This window comes from Podarcis melisellensis, assembly GCF_964234715.1.
Source record: "Podarcis melisellensis genome assembly, chromosome: 2".
Classification (NCBI taxonomy): Eukaryota; Metazoa; Chordata; class Lepidosauria; order Squamata; family Lacertidae; genus Podarcis; species Podarcis melisellensis.
Window position 1 is genome coordinate 12,725,042 of NC_138529.1, and position 21,176 is coordinate 12,746,217.

Sequence of the window (21,176 nt, forward strand, 5' to 3'; positions counted from 1 at the left end):
GTGATCCCATGGACCAGAGCACACCAGACACTCCTGTCTTCCACTGCCTCCTGCAGTTTGGTCAAAGTCATGCTGGTAGCTTCAAGAACACTGTCCAACCATCTCAGCCTCTGTCGTCCCCTACTCCTGTGCCCTCAACATCAGGGTCTTTTCCAGGGAGTCTTCTTTTCTTATGAGGTGGCCAAAGTATTGGAGCCTCAGCTTCAGGATCTGTCCTTCCAGTGAGCACTCAGGGCTGATTTCCTTCAGAGTGGAGAGGTTTGATCTTCTTGCAGTCCATGGGACTCTCAAGAGTCTCCTCCAGCACCATAATTCAAAAGCATCAATTCTTCGGCGATCAGCCTTCTTTATGGTCCAGCTCTCACTTCCATACATCACTACTGGGGAAAACCATAGCTTTAACATGGTAGGGATTAGTCCCCATCATTAACCTTATTTGCTAGTGTGCATAGCAAGCTTTGAGGTCAGCCCCTTTTCTTGACCTTCTTTCCTATAGACATTTCACTATTAAATACAGGTTTTAAAAAATGGCTGGCAACTGCAAATAGAATGCTTTCTTGTCTCGGTTCTCGTCTGCTATGCACACAGCTGGAGATATTTCTCCTTGCTTGTCTTCCCAGAACAGCCTTTGGATGAGTTTTGACACCCTTCTGGATATTCCTTTCCAAATCTCTAGCTGAAGACAATCGTTTACCTCAGTTTTGGGTTTTGTCTTCCTGTTCTTTAGAGTTCCTTCACCCCCTGCCCATCTCTCTCTCAGTGAAAAGTACTTTTCTCAACTTAGTGTTTTTGCTCCCTTCCCTTTCTCCAAAGAACTCTCTTTTTAAAAAGAAAAGAGAGAAAAGAAAAGAGCTTAATTCACACAGATGGTTTTGGTTCCATTTGAACAATAAATCATTCTGTCTCACCATCACACCTCCATCCCGTTTAACCAACTACCCACATCTGAGCAGCTTGTTGGAATCCCTTCCCTCAGGAGGGAAAAGTTGCCCTCTCACATTGCAGACTGTGCAGTGTGTTGGAGGAAACTCCAGGCCCTTCTTAATGCCATATCCAGTTTGCTAATTTACAGGCGTGCCTGCCCTTTCCACAAAATTGTTTCCTTTTTGATAGGATACGGAATGTTTTGGCTGGTGTGTGTGATTTTTGGCCCTTGCGCTTGACCCGCATTTCATTGAGGTAGTGGTGGGGGAACGGCTCTGCTTTCCTGGCTTATATCTTGCAAATAATGTATTACGGCTTGGAATGCTGTTCCTTCTGAGCCTAGGGTGTGTTTTGTGTATGTTCAGAAGAGCAGAAATTGAATCCAGGTATTCGCAGGCAGCCCTTTCCATAGTTTAGATGGAAAAGAACATTAAGGCGGCTAGAAAGTCACCCGGCTGCTTCAGCCTTCTGGGGTGGCCAGTACAAAACAAGAACATCCTCCTTCCCTTCACCATTTAAGGGTGCCCAACCAGAGGGTCTTGCCCCGTCCTTGCTCTGCCTTTTGGTAATGTAGGTAATGCTATTTCCCATGTGCTTCTTCCCTCTTGTGGTTCCAACCCCACCTTTACAATCCACATGCCAGGAATTGTTGGGAAATTCCATAGCTGCCCCAGAGGCTGAGCTGTGATAAGGCTAGCACATTTCTCAGGCTTCATTGAATGGATTTACTGTGCCTTTCCTTCCTCACCTGCTCCTTTGTAACATGTTCCATCCGCTATCGGGTGCATTATGCCTTTCTGAATTCCAGTTGCTTCGAGTTCTGTGGGCATCTAGTTGGCCACCGTGAGAACAGGGCCCTTGGCCTGATCCAGCAGGGCTCTTTGCATGTTAACAGGAAGTTCGTTAGCAGGGGGAGGCATAGAGGCCTAATAAAGGTGAAAGCTGGATGAGGAGCAGCAGTGATAGAAAGCACAAAGTTTCATCTTTTGATTGACATGTACCGTATTTTTCGCTCTATAAGACGCACTTTTTCCTCTTCAAAAATTATGGGGAAATGTGTGTGCGTCTTACGGAGCAAATGCAGGCTCCTTGGAACTCCCGCTGCGCTCCGGGGGCTTCAGGCAGCTATCCGCAAGCCTTCCGAGCACAGCAGGAGTTCCCACTGTGCTCCAAAGGCTTGCGGATAGCCGCCTGAAGCCTGGAGAGCGAGAGGGGTCGGTGCACACCGATCTCTCTTGCTCTCCAGGCTTCGCTTCGCTGGAGAGGCGCTGCACAGTTTTCCCTCTCTGCGCAGCGCCCCTTCAGCGAAGCGGGAGGAGAAATGGAAGGGGCTCCGTTTCTCCTGCTGCTTTGCTGAAGGGGCGCTAAGCAGAGAGGGGAGATTTTTTTCCCCCTGTTCTCCCCCTCCTATGGTCCAGTGCGTACTATAGAGCGAAAAATACAGTAAGTTGACATGAAGCTTTTTAGACAAAAAAACCTGCAGATCCAGCTACATATACTAGGTTGCATTCACTAGTACTTTACCACTAAAACTATGAATGAAACTGCTCCTGCCACTGTTTTGTTTTGTGTTTTTTTAAAAAAAGTTTGCACTGGAATCGTTTTTGCATTTTCCAGTTTTTCTTGTTTTTCTATACCCAACCCACCCTTCCCCTCAGTATGAAATGCGTAGACCAAAGAGAAGCGGAGGTTTTCAATATGGCTAGACCAACAAAGAGTCCTCAAAGACACAAATTTGGTCCCTAGTCCACGAAAGCTTACGCTGTTATGAATTTGCTAGTCTTTAAGGGGCTGCAGGATGCTTCATTTTTGTCGCAACAGATTTGACGTGACTGTCCTTCTGGGAATCTAATTAGAACTGTGTGAATGGGTGCTGCAGATACAAAGTGGTAGATGCTGTCTGGCCACTCTGGGAAGCAAGAAAACCTTTGGTTGGATAGAACTGGAACTCAGCAAGTGGTAGAACTCCTGTTTCCAGCTCTGTTCAAAAAGCAGGCAAAGTAACTTTGTGTGTTCTAGAAGAAAAAAAACCGAGGATGCAACAGAAGTAGGCAGAAGAAACTGGGGAGAGATGACCCTGACATTTGCAAACAGGTTATGGGAATAAGCTATTGAAGCCCAGTACATTTCAGGAAGGCCACGTCGTTCATGCTGTGCTGATATAAAATGGTACTTCTTGGCTTGATTGGCTTGCCTTAAGTTGAGGGACCCAGCCCCTACTTTATGTAAGGATTGAACAAATATATTTGCACCCTGAATAAGGGTTTTGCAGCCAAAATGCATTGGATTTCTGCACCTGATTTCAACAGGCTGCGTCTTCAAAACATGCAGGTCTATCTTCCGTGTATGTAGATAACCTGTGCAAACAGTAGGGCTACATTCGCTTGCTTCCTTGTTACATGCATTTGTTTCCAAAGAAAATTCCCCTGCTCTACAGCAAAATACCTTGTCCTACTTGGCCTCCATTCGGCAGCAGTGCAGAAGCCAGACAAAATCAACCTTTGAATGTGCAGCTCGATGGGTTTTTCTTTTCGTTTTTAAAGACTTGTTTCTTTTCGCTGCTCTAGCACAGCTGTCACATCTTGCTGGTTCATCAGATTGCGCGTTGAGCCTCTGGCCTAATTCACAAAACTGCATGGGAAGCTGCTGTACACTGAGTCAGGCCATTGGTCCATCTAGCTTAGTATTGTCCACACTGATTGGCAGAGGCTGTCCAGGATTTCCAGACGGGACACTGGCAGCCCTACCCAGAGGTGTTGGGGGTTGAACCCGAGTCCTCCTGCATGCAAAGCAGTGTGGTTGCATCTTGAAGCACGGCAGTGTAGAAGTGGGGCCACATGTTGAGCTGTTTGTGTGGAAGACCTTGTCTTCTTTATGTTACAGGGTGTTTTCATCATGTCATTGCAACTCCCATAGGGAAATACGCATCGGCATAGTGGAAAATGCCAGAAGTATGTGCAGAGCCCTTTGGGGAAGCAGTGTTGGCATATGGGCCTACCTCCACCCCTTTGCATTTCAAGTGGCTACGGGGAGCAGTGTGAACGTATTTATTGGGCCTATTATTTTGTTTTATTCTGAATCTTAAGAGCCAGGCGCTGAAAGCAAAGGCTAAGTTGAGCCGAGCAAACACTCCTTTTCTTCGTTTTCCCCCCTTAAATGTTCATAATTTGCTAACAGCCTGCAAAGTGACGTCCGGGGGACAGATTTTCACAGCATGCTCACGTTATATGTCCTTGCTGCATGCTTGGGAGGGCATAGGCATTGTTTGCGCTCTGAAGGAGACAAGTTGCAGCAGGTGAAGGCGCAATAAGCATCATCCCTAGCGCATTATGTCAAAATGGAATGCCTTTTATGTTGCAGTCTGTTGATATTGGGTTAATTTTCCAGCTGGGTATACATATTTGCAAATACATGCACAGCCAAAGAGTGTTTTATGATGTCACATTTATTTCACCCAACAGGACAGCATTTTCAAATAGCTCCCAAGGCTGCATAAGAAAGGGGGTTGTCTGAATGTGTTGCCTCAACTTCCTTTCGAAATGAGTCCATGATTTGAGGTTGATTTTACGATTAATCACAGATTCTATTTGTGCATTCTAATGGGATGGGAAATCATTCTAACAGATGCGTCCGGTGTGGGTGGGTGTCAGTGTCAGAACGGGCTCTTAAGATGGAGAAAAGAAGCTTGTTGCAGCAGGTTTTCCTGACTCTTAGGCCCTGTTCTCAGTAGCGCTGTGTTTGATAGTTGCAGAAATTGCACAACTGTCCTGGGAAGTCCGGACCGTATCAGAGTTTTGAGGAGAAGGAGCCTAGGTGAGGAGACCAGTTGCATCATACTGGTTGTCCTCACTTAGCAATAAAAGATTCTATGGCCCTTCCAATGTATTTGGAACAGCAGCTTCAGCTGAACAAGCACGTTGGTAAGGAAAATTGCAGTGCAATAGGATGGCTCAGGAAAACTTGGCAATACTTGAAGTAGACAAGGAGTCTGTATGTTCAGGTGACATAGCTGAGCTAGATTCCCTTGGAGAGAGACTTGCTTCTACAAAAATACTGGAAGGAAGCCCATTGCAGGGTGGCATAGCAAGGAGGTAAAGAACAAAACAGTCGTGCACAGGCTCATTGAGGGAAGTCTGTTTGCTTCTCTCTTATATTTTGACCTGAGCTAAGCTAGTGCTCATATTTTGACTCCAGCCAACAGTACTTCCACTTGCAGCGTCTGAAGGGGGGGGGAATCATGTCTCTTTCCTCCTTTCCCTTATTTTAAGCCTACCTTAGAGCAGAACCCACCTTGTCACATTGATCTGTTCTCGTCTCCCTCTTTCTTCCGTGTCCTCCTCCGAAAATTTGCATTTTCTTCACATTTCTGGGAGAGAGAGAGGAACAATCTTTGCTATCAGAGATCTCCATGTACAAACATCTTAGCACACTTGCCTTTGTGGATAAGAGTCACCCCAGATACTTGCAAGCCTTATCTTGGTCCTAAAATCTTCCAGACTGGTAACGCACGGTGTATGAATGATCCTGGTTTCCAAAAAGTGGCTCTACTTCCCAAATATCCCCATCCCAGCTCTTCCATCTCTCTCCATGTTCACAAAGCCTTCCATCATTGTTGCAAAAACTTCAAGCTATGCGGGAGTTCATGCGACGCCTTCCTTTTCCACAAGTATCTGCCCGGTTATTTCCTTTATTAAAAAAAAAAAATGTTATGTTTTCAAATATAGATATATTATATGGAGAGCTTTTACGATCAATAAGTTGAGGGTAGGAGGGTGGGGGAAGAGAGATCCCTGAATGCTTAACCACGAAAGGGGGTTTGGTATCTCATAAAGTGAAATACGTATCTATGAATATATATATATATAGAAATATATAGGCATATATCAGCTCTTTTCTCCTCGATGGCTGCCGTTCCTTATGCAATGACATTGTTGACATGTCACTTCTTGAAATGTATGCAGGTCTGAGGTTCCCAACTCCTCCCTCTCTCAGCAGAGGTTTTCGCTTAGACTCTTCTGCCTTTTGATAGCTACATGACTGGGCAGGGGGCTGCTGGAGGGGGGGGGGGCAGAAAGGCGGAAAGATGCATCTACTTAGCTGGTAAGCCATCCAATAATTCACCGAAGTGCTCCTGTGAGCAGGTCCTCACAAGCTAGCATTTTTTGCCTGTCTCGTGGTTCCCGTGGCCCTGTGTTTTTTGCTACCACAGGCCTGGGTGAGCTGTGGCGTTTCATCTTTGTATCCTGCTATTTTTAAAACAAATAAACTACGTACATTAAAAAAACACACACACACACGAAAGAAACCACCAACCCCGGCACTTACCAACTTGTTCTTTCAGCCACTGTTCTTACCAAACATATAATGTGCCTTTTTATTTATGCTGCAAATGTAACATTAAAATATTAACGTGGACAAGTTTGTTTGCATTCCCTTTCGCTCTCTGCATCACCAAGTGCTTCTGCCTCCGAAGGCTAGGATGGGGCAGGATTCTGCTCTCTCAACGGATGCTTTCTCTCAAGTGCTTCTTTCTATTCCTCTTCGAGTCACGCCAGAAGCGGCCACCCACAGGTCGTCCTGTCTGCTGGGGACTGAACCTTTGTCCGGTCGTGGCTGGGGACTGAACCTAGGCCCTTGTACAAGCATCTCTGCCACCACTGCCTCCTGGAAAGGCCCCTCATTCCTGGAAAACCTTCCTGTTAGAGCAGATAGGGAGTCTTTTTCAAGTCTTAATTCTTTGGGGGGGGGGGAGACTGTAGGCCTGACATGGGGCTATAGAGGTCTGCCTTTTTTCAGATGTTAAGAGCAATGTTTGACCCCAAACGAGATCTTCAGGTATCCCCAGCTGAAGGCTGTTGAGGTGGTCATCTGCTTTTTGTCCTATAGCTGCCATGATCCCTAGCTAACAGGACCACTGGTCAGGGATGATGTGATGTCCTGGGATTCTGACTCGGAGGCTGAACCTGAGGGATCCCAGCCTGCACAGGATTCCCCACCTCCAGAACCAGCTGAGCCGGGGCTGGGGCTTGAGCCTGAAGGGCCCTCACCTGTGCTGGATCCTCAGGTGCAGGCACCAGCTGAGTCTGCTCTGGCTCCTGAGCTGATGGAGGACCCATTGCCTGCAGGTGCTCCACTCTCAGCCCGTCAGAGAAAGCTAAGGTTGCCTCTGGGTCCGGTAACCCTCCAGCCTCTCCTGAGCTGCAGAGGCTCAGGGCAGAGAGGCGGAGGGAACTAAGTTCCCACAGGAGGAGTGCTCGCCTCCAGGCCAGGAGAGGCGAGTCACCAGAGGATCGGGGCAGATAAAAGCCAGCCAGCCCCAGTCCCAAGTTGTGGGAGCAACATTGTTGGTTGCTCGTTCCTGCCTGAATCCTGTCCTGCTTTCATGACCTGCCCTGGCTCCCTGCTTGCAAACCTGTTCCTGACTTCACCTGGCTCCCTGCCCTGCACCCAGCTTCAACTACTACGGACTGCCTCCAGGTTGCACCTTTGACCACAGACCGGATTTGGACCTCGCCTCTCGGGTAACCCACAGGACCAGCACAGATGATGGGAATTGTAGTCCCAAAACATCTGGAGGGCCGAGTTTGCCTATGCCTGGCCTATAGGCCTCTGGTTTGTCCACCAGGCGTGGCCCTATGGTGAGGCAGCCACCTCAGGTGGCAGGTGCTGGGGAGTATTTGTGAGGTGGCAGTACTCCACCCCCACTATTCCTCCTGAGCTGAGCTCCCTGGCCAGTCCCTTCAGATGGAAGGCAGAACTGTGTGTCACCCAGTCTGCCCTGTACCCCCTAAACTAGCCCTGTGCCCCCAGGTGAGATGGAGGGGGGTACCTTGTGTTGAAGTTAGAGTCAACGACCTTCAGTACGATGAATGGGAGGGTGGGCGCCATCTTACCCTTCATCTCAGCTCCCTGTCGGTTGCTGTGCAAACAGAATACAGGACTAGATCAGCAAGGAGTGGGAAACCTTTTTCAAGGATCTCATTAGTCTGGAAAAGAGGAGATACGATAGCCATCTTCAAATAACTCAAAGGCTGTCACATGGAAGAGGGAACAAACTTGTTTTCTCCTGCTCTGGATGGTAGCACTTGAACCAATGGCTTCAAGTTACAAGAAAGGAGATTCCGTTAGGAGGAACTTTCTGGATGTAAGAGCTGTTCAGCAGTGGAATAGACTCCTTTGGAAGGCTTTTAAGCAGAGTTTGGATGGTCATCTGTCAGGGATGCTTTAGCTGAGATTCCTGCATCGCGGGGAGTTGGCCCTTCCAACTCTATCATTCCCAGGCTTCCAGGAAGCACATGCCACTGGCAAAAGTGGGCAGAACAACAGGTGTAAATGTTACCTTTGTGCAGTAGGCTAGTTTCTACACACACACACACACACACACACACACAAAGGGGCATTTTTGGAGGATGCATTCCAGCCAAGTACAGTGGTACCTCGGGTTAAATACGCTTCAGGTTACAGACTCCGCTAACCCAGAAATAGTCCTTCAGGTTAAGAACTTTGCTTCAGGATGAGAACAGAAATCATGCTCCGGCGGCGTGGTGGCAGCGGGAGGCCCCATTAGCTAAGGTGGTGCTTCAGGTTAAGAACAGTTTCAGGTTAAGTGCGGACCTCCGGAACGAATTAAGTACTTAACCCAAGGTAGCACTGTATGTTAAAAACATTCAATGCAAGGGCAAAGCAGAGCTGGTGATCGGTTTGGCTGCCCGAGGGGGTATGACCTGGGAAGACTTCCAGACTTCCATCTGGTCCTGGAAGGCTCTACCCCAAGGGTCTAAAGTTCCCCTCACCCTGAGATAGGCCTGTGGTCTGAGCCACCAGGGCTCTCCTTCGGTTTGCCAGTGGAGGCTAGAGGTACCAGTGCCAGCCATGGAGGAAGTCCTCTCCTGCCAACGATCCAGAGAGCTGGTGCGTCAGCTGCTAGGCTGCGCTGCTTCCTCAGACCTGTCCTTCGTTTCCAACCAAGTGTGAGCCAACAATGAACCTGTTACCAGAACGACCAAATGCCACTGGGGGTTGCATCATAGAGGAGTCATACTGCCTTGGCTCTGCTTGGTGCTGTTTGTGTCCCCTTTGTGATGCCTTCAGGAGTCTCTCTGGCTCTTGAAGAAACATTAAATGGATTAATCTCCCAGCCCCCGGGGCTCTTGCATTAAGGCAATCTTCAGGAGCAAAGGAAGCTACTTTGTACTGAGACAGTCCCTTGGTCCACCTAGGTCACTCTTGTCTGCTGTAACTGGCAGGGGCTGCCACATTGGGGGGGGCACCTTTCCTAGCCCTACTGGTGGAGATGCTAGACTCTATCACTCAGAGCTAGTGTCCTTTTTCCAATGAGTTTCTTCTTACTGGATTCAGTCTCTGAGCAGAACTTTCTCCAGTGGCACAGTCAACAAGTTGTTGTTTAGTTATTTAGTCGTGTCCGGCTCTTCGTGACCCCATGGACCAGAGCACACCAGGCACTATATGCCTGTTATCTTTGTCCATGGAGTTTTCTTGGCAGGGATACTGGAGTGGCTTGCCGGTTCCTGCTCCAGGTGGATCACGTTTGGTCAAAACTCTCCACTATGACCTGTCCATCTTGGGTGGCCCTGCACGGCGTAGCTCATAGCTTCTCTGAGTTATTCAAGCCCCTTCGTCACAGCAAGGCAGTGATCCATGAAGGGGACAGTCAACAAGACACCCCCCAAAAAATATTTTTATTTATTCATTACATTTTTATACCACCTTTATCTTCCAAGTTGCTCAATGCAGATCTTGGGGAAACAGTGGCCCTTCAGACGTCTTTAAGCTCAGTGGCGTAACAGGGGTGCAGGGGGGGCCAGGCGCAACATCTGGGGGGGCGCTCGCACTCGCAGCTTTCCGCCCCTACCTGGCTCCACGGGTTAGGGGGCGCAAATTACTTGCCTTGCCCCGGGTGCTGACAACCCACGCTACGCCACTGTTTAAGCTTCCACCAGCAGATTGAGAGTTCTAGTCCAGGGGTCAGCAAACTTGTTCAGCAGGGGGCCGGTCGACTGTCCCTCAGACCTTGTGGGGGGCCAGACTATATTTGGGGGGGGTGAACGAATTCCTATCCCCCACAAATAACCCAGAGATGCATTTTAAAGAAAAGGACACATTCTACTCATGTAAAAACACACTGATTGCCGGGTCGTCCTCGGGCCAGATTTAGAAGGCAATTGGGCCGGATCCAGCCCCCGGGCCTTAGTTTACCTACCCATGTTCTAGTCCAACAACATGCTGAGGGTTGCAGGATCCCACCACCTATTTTAACCAGCAGACTGATCCCCTGTGAGTTAAAAGGAAGAGAACGAATCAGCTTAAATGCTATTTAATAGGTTCTTAGCTACACTATCAGGGATCTGCGTAGGCTTGCTGGGTATGTGTGTGCCCTAGATTTTTTTGGGGGGGGGGAGGGCTGCCCTAGATTCACGGCAGCATCTATCCCCCCGTGGTGGTGTCGTAGAATTGCAGCGTGCTCGCCTTTCTTGACGGAAAGCAGTTTCAGCCTCTCCAAACCTCGCTAATATAATAAGCCTCCCTGTTTAGTCCCTGTTTAGCCCGCATTTCCTGCTGTCAACCACACGATGGCAGCATTGCTCCACCAGAAGTCGCAGCAACTACCGAGTCCAAATGGAGATCTTCATTTCACTGAGTGCAGGAACCAATAACCTGCAAACTGCACCCCTTGGCCCAGTATTGTTACTTGTCCTCCAGAGTGCGGTGGCAGATGTATATTACCCTGTGCACAGCCCCTTTGCAGGTGTGGGGGCACTATTTGTTCACCTAAATAAATGATTATGTCCAAAAATATGAGGGAACTAAATGCATAAGAGTGGATTAATTAAATACACGGGTTACTTTTTTAAAGTTATATTATTTACCGGAGGGGTGGCCTCTTCCTTCCCGATTGCTCCATTCATCAGCCGCCCACCCCCCAAATTTAACCACCTAGACCATGGGTAGGCAAACTAAGGCCCGGGGGCCAGATGCAGCCCAATCACATTCTCAATCCGGCCCGTGGACGGTCTGGGAATCTGTGTTTTTACATGAGTAGAATGTGTGCTTTTATTTAAAATATGCAGATGATACCCAGCTCTACCTCTCTCTCAAATCAGAGGCGGTGAAGGTCCTGTGTGAGTGCCTGGAGGCGGTTGGAGGATGGATGGCGGCTAATGGATTGAAGTTGAATCCTGCCAAGACAGAAGTACTGTTTTTGGGGGACAGGGGCAGGCAGGTGTGGAGGACTCCCTGGTCCTGAATGGGGTAACTGTGCCCCTGAAGGACCAGGTGCGCAGCCTGGGAGTCATTTTGGACTCACAGCTGCCCATTGAGGCTCAGGTCAATTCTGTGTCCAGGGCAGCTGTCTACCAACTCCACCTGGTACGCAGGCTGAGACCCTACCTGCCCGCGGACTGTCTCGCCAGAGTGGTGCAGGCTCTAGTTATCTCCCGCTTGGACTACTGCAATGTGCTCTACGTGGGGCTACCTTTGAAGGTGACTCGGAAACTACAACTAATCCAGAATGCGGCAGCTAGACTGGTGACTTGGAGTGGCCGCCGACACCACATAACACCGGTCTTGAAAGACCTACAGTGGCTCCCAGTATGTTTCCGAGCACAATTCAAAGTGCTGGTGTTGACCTTTAAAGCCCTAAATGGCCTCGGCCCATTATACCTGAAGGAGCGTCTGCACCCCCATCGTTCTGCCCGGATGCTGAGGTCCAGCGCCGAGGGCCTTCTGGCAGTTCCCTCATTGCGAGAAGCAAAGCTACAGGGAACCAGGCAGAGGGCCTTCTCGGTAGTGGCGCCCCCCGCCCTGTGGAATGCCCTCCCATCAGATGTCAAAGCGATAAATAACTACCTGACATTCAGAAGACATCTTAAGGCAGCCCTGTTCAGGGAAGTTTTTAATCTGTGATATTCTACTGTATTTTTGGTTTCTATGAAAGCCGCCCAGAGTGGCTGGGGAAACCCAGCCAGATGGGCGGGGTACAAATAATAAATTATTATTATTATTATTATTATTATTATTAAAATGTATCTCCAGGTTATTTGTGGGGCATAGGAATTCGTTCATTCCCCCCCCCAAAAAAAATACAGTCCAGCCTCCCACAAGGTCTGAGGGACAGTGGACCGGCCCCCTGCTGAAAAAGTTTGCTGACCCCTGACTTAGACGAGTGTCCCCTTCTCACCGCATGCAATTACAAAACCTGTTTTTACCTTCACAATCCTGTTTTTGAAACCAGTCCTTTTCTATTCTGCGGCCCCACCCTACACCTATTTTCATCTCCACCCCCATTTCATAGAATCATAAAATTATAGAGTTGGAAGGGACCCCAGGGGTCATCTAGTCCAACCGCCTGCAATGTAGGAATCTCAGCTCAAGCATCCATGACAGATGGCCATCCAACCTCTGCTTAAAAACCACCAAGCAAGGAGAGTCCACCACCTTCCAAGGGAGTCCATTCCCCTGTCGAACAGCTCTTGCTGTCAGAAAGTCCTTCCTGATATTTAGTTGGAATTCTCTTTTCTTGAAATGTTTATTTACATATATAAATTTCATGGGCAATCACTGCTCATGAAAGCGAGCATCGTCTTGTCATCATTGTCCATTTAGAAAGCATCCTTTGCCACAAGCTATACAAATGCTTGGAGAATATATCTTCTTATCACTTTGCACAACTGTGATACCATTTCTAGATGGTATTTGTAGCTGAGAAATAACAATTAACTTTACCAAGAAAACCCAACTGGGCCATGAGTGATTTCAAATTATCTCCCAGGTCAATCTCCAACATTTGGCTCACCCATTCCCACAGACTTGGGATGTATCGATAACCTGTAGAGCTGAAACATACAGCACCTATATCCTTTTTGGAAAATGTTATCTGAATCAATTCATCTTCTTTGCTTTTCCATTACATCAGCTCCCTCTGCAAGAATGCGCCTGTTTCCAGGCCTCTTACTCCCTCCTTTGTAGCCCCCTTTAAACCCCCTATTTTCACCTTTACCCGCTTTCCCCTCCCTCCTCCTTTCAATTCCTCCTTGCACACAGACTGCCTCCATTTCAATGCCTCTCCCTTCTTCCTGTTATGTAAACCCCTACTTTGCCCAAACACACCCCACGATTGACTTCACCCTTTCCCCCAACCTCTTCCTTCCTCCTTTCCTAAACTCCAGCTCAGGCATAGGCAAACTCGGCCCTCCAGGTGTTTTGGGACTACAACTCCCATCATCCCTGACCACTGGTCCTATTAGCTCGGGATGATGGGAGTTATAGTCCCAAAAAATCTGGAGGGCCAAGTTTGCCTATGCCTGCTCTAGCTTCTAGGAAGCGAAGCAACATCTCTGGAATAAAGCCTGACATACAGCTGACCAAATTGGTGGCCTTTTTTGATTCCTTTGCCCATGGAACATGCCTCCTCTGATGGGCTCCTTCCCCGGGGCGGCAACAAACTTGGCATCGCCTATGATATTATAGGGCAGGTCTGTGCAATGTGGCCAAAGCAGCCTCATGGGCCCCATGGCGACGCCAGAAGTTCCCTCCTGCTGCTGTAATAGGTCCACACCGAAATATAAACAAGACCTCCTTCCTAAAAAGTATGCCAATCTTTGGTGATATGTTCCTTGTTCTTTCAGCTTGCCTGTTTCCTGCTCTTCATCTACAGGTGATCTTTAATGCAAGGCATGGGCATGGGGGGGGCAGCTGCCCACCCAAATCAAGTAAATAAATAAAAACACTTAACTAAAATAATCAGAATACAGTGGTGCCTCGGTTTTCGAATGTCTCAGAAGACGAAGGTTTCGGTTTTCAAATGTCGAAAACCCGGAAGTAAATGCTTCCGTTTTCAAACGCGCCTCAGAAGTCGAATGGCTTCCACTGTGTCTCTCCCCCCCCCCCATTTTCTCTATTGAATTTTCAGACCAACCTTTGCGCCTCGGTTTTCAAACGTTTTAGAAGTCGAACAGCCTTCTGGAACGGATTACGTTCGAAAACCCAGGTACCACTGTATATGAAACTGAAATGCTTGCGTGATGTTGTGGTGCATTCTAGTGCCGCAACTGGCAACCGGATTGAGTGATAGGTGTGGAATCCACAAACTGACCAATCATGTTGCAGGTAGCTGGGTTCTGGAAGCTTCTCTTAGTTTTCAAGTTGCTGAAGATTTTGGCTGATTTTTCTGAGAACTTGGGGTCAGAAGAAAGCAATTTAAAACAACTGTTGTTGAGACATTTCATTCTGAACCTGCCAGACAGAGCCAGACAGAGGACGATGACGGGCGGGTGTCCTGCTGCCCCCTTACAACATAAATCCTGGCTACACCCATGTTGCAAGGGAACACCATACAGGGACATTGCCTCTTATTTATATTGGGAACAGGGCTTGCTTGGGGAAAGAGAAGTCCAGTTTTCCTCAGATGCAAGCTGATCGTCTTCTTCCCACCACCCCCTCGAAGCAAATGTACTGCTGTGCGTGATGAATGGGTCACACACAACTCTGCCGATGAATACGAACCTGTCCCTGCTCCGAGGAGTTGACTGTTATTGGGACCATCAGTCAGGTGCCAATCAGATGGTTCCTTGTAGGCCTCCAGCAAAACATGGCGTGGAGATTAATATGCAGTTATGCTGATGTCTTGCTTTCTCGTGTTGCCGGAGGGCGGTGCAGGAAGGGGGGGGACACCTCGCAAAAACATTTGTCAGGACTCCATCATCTCCCCAACTTTTCCTCCTCTCGTAGATGGGAAAGCTAGGCAAGGGGAGGAGGCGTCGCTCACTGGATTAGTTCAAGGTGCATTGGAACGAAATGAACAGTGCCAAAGTGTGTTGTGTTGCTATTCCCCTACTGATGGCTCTGTCTTTGTTTTAGGGACGTCGTGAAACTCGGGGGCGATTTAGTTCACCCAATCTGCTTCTCAGACCCAGCAGAGGGAGGTTTTTTAACACTTTGACCCCTTTTCACGCGACCTGCTGCGGCAACTAGATTTCTTTGCACTGTGTTTTGAGTCTCCCCCTTCCCAGCTATCTCCCTTCACCCAGGTTCTGTTTCATAGCGGCTGTTCCTTCTGACAGAAGCGTAGCATGGGTTGCTAGTGCCCGGGGCGGGCAAGTCGCTGATACTGCTGGAGCTGCACCCCACTGGAGCCAAGCGGGGCCATGCTGCGCTGCCTGCCAACCTGTGCAGGGGGAAGCCTGGCCGGCCAATGCGGCAGTACACAGAGCAAGGAGCGAGTGATCAGGAGAAGCGGTCTCTCTCAACTGTTTTCTTTTATCCAAAGCCTTGCCTGTTCCAGCCACCTTTATTAAAAGCAGGCTTAGTGTCTTCTAACCAGCTGTCTGATAGGCAGAAATCCAACAGGTGGAGTTACTTCCAGTGCCAGGTCTCTCGATTTCTGCCTCTCCCCAGTTGTGCAGCCTGTCCCCCCCCCCAAAAAAAGAATGGTGTAGTATCCCTCTGTGTTGCAAATCTGGAAAGAAAATATCCGCACCAACTTAAAATGGATGAGACCCCCACACGCCCCACACCTGAATGTCTAGGGCTGCGTCGTTTGGGGCCTGGGCCTGCACGCCAACCTCCTCCCACCTCAGCAGCTCCCCCCCCCCCCATCCTTGTCCCGTCGGCTGCCTGTTTTCCCGTTTCTTGGTAAATGGTTTTCATTAAGCTGTAAAAAGCTCGAATTCGTCGACGTGAACGCCCCGGGGACGGGAGCTTTGCAGAGCCGGCTGTGCAAGCGGCGACGTGACAAATGTCTGGTCCCGAGTCGCCTCTGGCGTTCACGGGCCCATCAAGGTGGGAGACCTTGGGGAGTGTGAGGGAAGCGGTCAGTGTCCGGAGAATAACCTGGGCCTCCGTCCCCCCCCCCCGGTGGTGTACAAACGGCGACGTACAAGCAATTAGCTACCAAATCCCCAACAGGACTTAAGAGAGCAGTTTGGGGCTGGATTTATCCTCGCAATTACGCACAAATCAGCCCCAGCCAGCAGTGGCGGAGGCTCTGTCGGGGGGGGGCCGTGGCGGTCCCTCTCCGCTCGTCATGGGGAGGTGCCGGCGGGCCCCCCTCGCAAACTCGCCTTACAAATGGGTTGCCGTCGCTGCCATCAATCCCACCCTGTGCTGCTGTTGCCCCACCACCATCACCCGTGCCGGAGACAGATATATAAAGGCAGCGCCAAAGCAAAAAGGGAAGCGCTTTGAGAGAGAGCAGGCCTGTCAAGATGGAAGCTGCCCGCCTTCTGCTCGCCCTGGCATTGCTCTCCGGCAGCCTCAAGCCAAGCCGAAGCCTTGAGGAGGGGATGGGCTCCCAAGAGGCAGAGGAGCCCGACGGCTACCCGGAAAGACTCTTCAGCTGGATGGTGAGTGGCCTCCAACGAGGCGGCGGCCTAGAGGGCAAGGGAGGGTGCCAAGCGAACTTCGATGCTGCTTAGTCAGTTATTGCAGGGTGGTGGGGCATGGCTCTGTTCACAGATACACCACACACACACACACACACACACACACACACACTTGTTTATCCTCCTCCCACAGCCCTGTGAGGTCAGCTGGGCTGAGAGAGAATAACAGACCCAGTGTCCCACAGTGAGCAAGCCTGGGTTTAAACCCCCAATCTGCTCATTGTGGGGCTTGAGTGAGGATTTGAACCTGACTCTACCCTATGGGTGGTGCTGTGGGTTAAACCACAGAGCCTAGGGCTTGCCAATCAGAAGGTCGGCAGTTCGAATCCCCGCGACGGAGTGAGCTCCCGTTGCTCGGTCCCTGCTCCTGCCAACCTAGCAGTTTGAAAGCACGTCAAAGTGCAAGTAGATAAATGGGTACCGCTCCAGCGGGAAGGCAAACGGCATTTCCGTGCGCTGCTCTGGTTCGCCAGAAGCGGCTTAGTCATGCTGGCCACATGACCCGGAAGCTGTACGCCGGCTCCCTTGGCCAATAAAGCGAGATGAGCACCGCAACCTCAGAGTCGGCCACGACTGGACCTAATGGTCAGGGGTCCCTTTACCTTTACCTACCCAGTCCTAGTCCAGCACACTAACCATTATGCCACAATGACTTGTGGAGGTGTTTTGGGTCCCCCACCCAACTGAGAGAGGGAGAAAAGTTTGGCCAAGCTGGAAAGTCAGTATAACATAAGCCCAGAGTGGGACTGGCAAATGAGGGACTTTTCCTTCCTTCCTTCCTTCCTTCCTTCCTTCCTTCCTTCCTTCCTTCCTTCCTTCCTTCCTTCCTTCCTTCCTTCCTTCCTTCCTTTCCCAGACGCTTGCTGAGATCCAGGAAGTCACACACCCCACCCCCCTGGAGAGGGTGGCACCATTGCAATCTGTGGGGCTCCAAGACTGATGGAGCTTGGGCTCAAATCCTCCTCAGCCACCAACTCACTAGGTGGCCTTGAGCAAGCTATACTACCTAGTCCTTTCTAGCTGCAAAATGGGCAAAATAGTGCATGCCTACCATGCAGTGCTGTTGTAAAAGATTCCTGTGAATGTATGCAAAGTGCTTTGCATTATTAAGATGTTAACCCGAGCTGGGTATATACCCTGTGACAACAGCAGAGCTCTAGCATGCGCAAGGCACAAGAATCCTCAGAATCTGGGTTTCCTTTCCTTTCCTTTTTAAAAGCAAGTTTCTAAACATGGAAGTGTGAGGGTGAATCCCAGAAAGCCCAAAGCATAAAGTGATCAGTCAGAGTTCCTGGTGGTCCACAGGTCCCCTGCATAGCTGCTTGCCCTCCCCATGCAGAGAAAATGCGTAAGAAGCAAATATGCACAGATATTCACGCAATTTTCAGAGCGTGTTAAGCCTATGTTGAAGCAAAGCCAACAATTTCATCTTCCTGGCACCTTTAAAGATAAAGAGTTGTATCCAGTGCTATTCAGAGTAGATGTACTGAAATTAATAAACATGACTAACTTGGGTCCATTTATTTCAGTGTGTCTACTCTAAGTGAAACTTGTTGGCGACAGCCCAGGCGAATGGCATAAGCCTTAGTGGACTAGAGACCATTTCACCAGATGGAGCTTATGTCATAATAAATATCTTTAAGGTGTCATGAGACTCTGTTGGATTTTGCCAATATTCACAATTTGTGTAAGGCAATCTCCAGAATTTCAGCTGTTTTTGGTGTTGTGTGTGTGTGTGTGTGTGTGTGTGTGTGTGTGAAATTCCAAGAAATATAATTGGTTTGACATTATGTTGGGTGGATAGAGCTTACAATTGCTCAAGATTTACCATCATTATGCAACTGTGAGGAGCTAGCCCACTCAGTCTGTACAGCATGAGACTTGAAATCTCAAGGTTGTGGGTTCAAATCCCACATCGGACAAAAGGATTCCCACATTGCAGGGAGTTGCACTAAATTTGATTTTAATTAATTTTATAATGAATGTTTTTAGAATGTTGGATTATTTTCATTGTTGTTAGCCGCCCTGAGCCCAGCTTCGGCTGGGGAGGGCGGGATATAAATAAAATTTATTATTATTATTATTATAAATCAGTGCTGGATTTATGTATAAGCTAAACAAGCTATAGCTTAGGTTCCCACTCTCTTGGGGCCCCCCAGAAAATTTAATTGTATTTCAGTTCAACAATTACTTTGATAAAATACATATTTTGTTATGTGCAAATGGCTTTAGTTACCTATTAGGTCCATAAGTTACCATATAGCATATATTCAACACACAAAAACAGCGACAATTTGTTGTTGACAAAGGACAGCTGGACATATAAAGGGCCCCATTACCTCCAGTAGCTTAAGGGCCTCATCAAACCTAAATCCGACCCTGGACTAAATGACCCCCATGGACACTTCCGCCTCTACAATTCTGTGATTCTTTGATTCTATGAATAATGCGATGCCCATGCTGTTTTCCCTGATCCTCAAGCTACTTCCTGGTCTTGCAAGGAACTCGTCTCTTGTTGAATTTCTCAAATGACCCCCACTTTTTAATTGTCCACCCAGCTGCAAGAAAACGAGGACCATCCTGTCCAGATTCCCCCTGAGGAGCATCCCCTGGGCGTCCTTCTCCGTTCCCTCCTTCATGCTGTGCAGAGACCTGGTCGCAGCCCCTCCTTCCTGTTCCAGCCCCAAAGGTAAGGAGTGTGGGGGTCGATGCAGCCAGGCAGAAGCACGTATTCTGGCTACACTAAAGGGTGCACAAGTGGATGGAGGGGGCGGTTCATTTAATTTTCCCCTTCCTTTTTCAAGCTCCGATTGCGTTAATTTTCCAGTTCTTGGAATTACATCTGTTGTTTCATTTTGGCCATGGACTGGGGTGGGAGACTCAGCAAGTCATCTCCTGACGATGGTTTGAGTGTTTTTCATCCGAATAGTATTTGCACGCATTCTCCAAGGCCACAGATCAGGCATAGGCTCCCCCATTTAAGAGTCAATTTTTAAAAGACAAACACAGCATCCTTGCTATCTAAATGAACATTCCCGCCTGTCAGTTTCACAGGTCTTACTTAGACCCTTCATCCCTACGACCTTTTTTCTGCAACTGCTCAGAACACGTTTCCTGTGCTTGCAATGCCCCTAAAAACTAAACCGTTTTTCAATCGTTCCCTTGTCTTGTGTTCAAATCCCCACCCATCAATGCCTGTAGCAACAATAAGGGGACTCTGGTTCGTTTCAGTAGTTCTGGAGGATGCAATTCTGTTCTCCTTGGGATGGGGACTGTGGGGGAATGCAAAACACTATTCCAAGACACCTAGCTGCACCGCTCTGCTTCCTTCTCACCATCCATCTGGCAAAAGTGATGACTTGGTGGGCGCAAGCAGGACAAAGAGTCCAGAGAGCTACAAGTGCTGTGTTTTTGAGTGCCAAAAATGTTCCCCAGGCAACTTGCTTTGTGCTGCTTTCCATCTCTGTCTCCACCCTCATCGTTCTGCCTGGACACTGAGGTCCAGCGCCGAGGGCCTTCTGGCGGTTCCCTCGCTGCGAGAAGCCAAGTTACAGGGAGCCAGGCAGAGGGCCTTCTCAGTTAGTGGTACCCGCCCTGTGGAACGCCCTCCCACCAAATGTCAAAGAGAAAAACAACTACCAGACTTTTAGAAGACATCTGAAGGCAGCCCTGTTTAGGGAAGCTTTTAATGTTTAACAGACCACTGTATTTTAATACTATGTTGGAAGCCGCCCAGAGTGGCTGGAGAAACCCAGCCAGATGGGCAGGGTATACCGTATTTTTCGCCCTATAGGACGCACTTTTTCCCCTCCGAAAATGAAGGGGAAATCTGGGTGCGTCCTATGGGGCGAATGCAGGCTTTCGCTGAAGCTTGGAGAGCGAGAGGGGTCGGTGCGCACCAACCCCTCTCACTCTCCAGGCTTCAGGAAGACATCCGCAGCCTAGGCAGCCCTGCAGGGAGGGCTCCCCACGCTGCGAATAGCAGCCTGCCGCCCAGCGGCAGCATGAGGAGCCCTGCAGGAGTTCCCCGCAGAGCACCCCACGCTGCGGATAGCAGCCTGCCGCCCGGCGGACGGGACGCCCTGAAGTAGAGCACCCCTCGCGCCGGGCAGACATCGGCCAGCCCACAAGCTCGGGGGACAGCAGGGAGGCGCAGCACCGCCATCCCGCTGTTCCTCGACCTGGTTCGGTTTCCCCGACCTGCTTTGGGGGGGGAAATAAAGGGGGAAAAAATTTCCTTTATTTCCCCCCCAAAAAACTAGGTGCGTCCTATGGGACGAAAAATACAGTAAATAATAAACTATTATTATTATTATTATTATTATTATTATTATTATTATTTCTGCAGATTTGGCCGTGAGGCCCGGGCCAGCTCCAGCAGCGGTGGCCTAATCAAGCCACGGGCTTGGGACGCCGTGGCTCCTCAGTTTCTGAGCATGGCTGTTCCGCAGCGCTTTGGCAAGAAGAAATGAAGTCGAGGACAGCAACGCACAGAACTGCCACCACCCGGTCCTTGCACCGAGAACTAGTGCCGCACTAGGTCGAAAAGCCTCCCCTTCCACTCGTCCTTCTGTGTCATCTCTGGGTTACCCGGGTGACTGACCCTACTGTTTAGGGGTTTGTGCTTTGCCACTTGCTAATAATAAAAAATGGTTACATCTTGGAACCTACTACAATCTTTTCTGTCACGTAGGCCAGCTAGAGCAGGGAACCCGTGGTCCTCCTGACATTGTCAAGACTCCCATTGTTCAGGCAGCGTTGCCATATACCAGTTCTGTAAATCTTAACTTTCCCCCCACATAATACGCAATGAACTTACGGAACTCCCTGCCACTGGGGGGTCGCAACATGGGA

The 21,176-nt window shown here is 49.2% G+C and overlaps 1 protein-coding gene and 2 long non-coding RNA genes across 3 annotated transcripts; 2 read left to right on the forward strand and 1 right to left on the reverse strand.

The window, feature by feature from the left end:
• Positions 1-2,938, forward strand: LOC309363058. The gene is made up of 2 exons (XR_014165205.1): positions 1-1,926; positions 2,373-2,938. It is a non-coding gene; the product is annotated as an uncharacterized lncRNA (long non-coding RNA).
• Positions 2,939-4,522: 1,584 nt separating this feature from the next.
• On the reverse strand, positions 4,523-8,918 carry LOC309363011. Its single transcript, XR_014165148.1, has 3 exons — positions 8,718-8,918; positions 7,818-7,910; positions 4,523-5,609 (listed from the first exon to the last, which is right to left on the reverse strand). It is a non-coding gene; the product is annotated as an uncharacterized lncRNA (long non-coding RNA).
• Positions 8,919-14,206: 5,288 nt separating this feature from the next.
• NPFF (neuropeptide FF-amide peptide precursor) lies at positions 14,207-21,049 on the forward strand. The gene is made up of 3 exons (XM_081899058.1): positions 14,207-16,283; positions 18,881-19,011; positions 20,671-21,049. Exons 1-3 carry the CDS (start codon positions 16,146-16,148, stop codon positions 20,792-20,794), a joined length of 393 nt encoding a protein of 130 aa, XP_081755184.1. The 5' UTR covers positions 14,207-16,145; the 3' UTR covers positions 20,795-21,049.
• Positions 21,050-21,176: the final 127 nt, after the last annotated feature.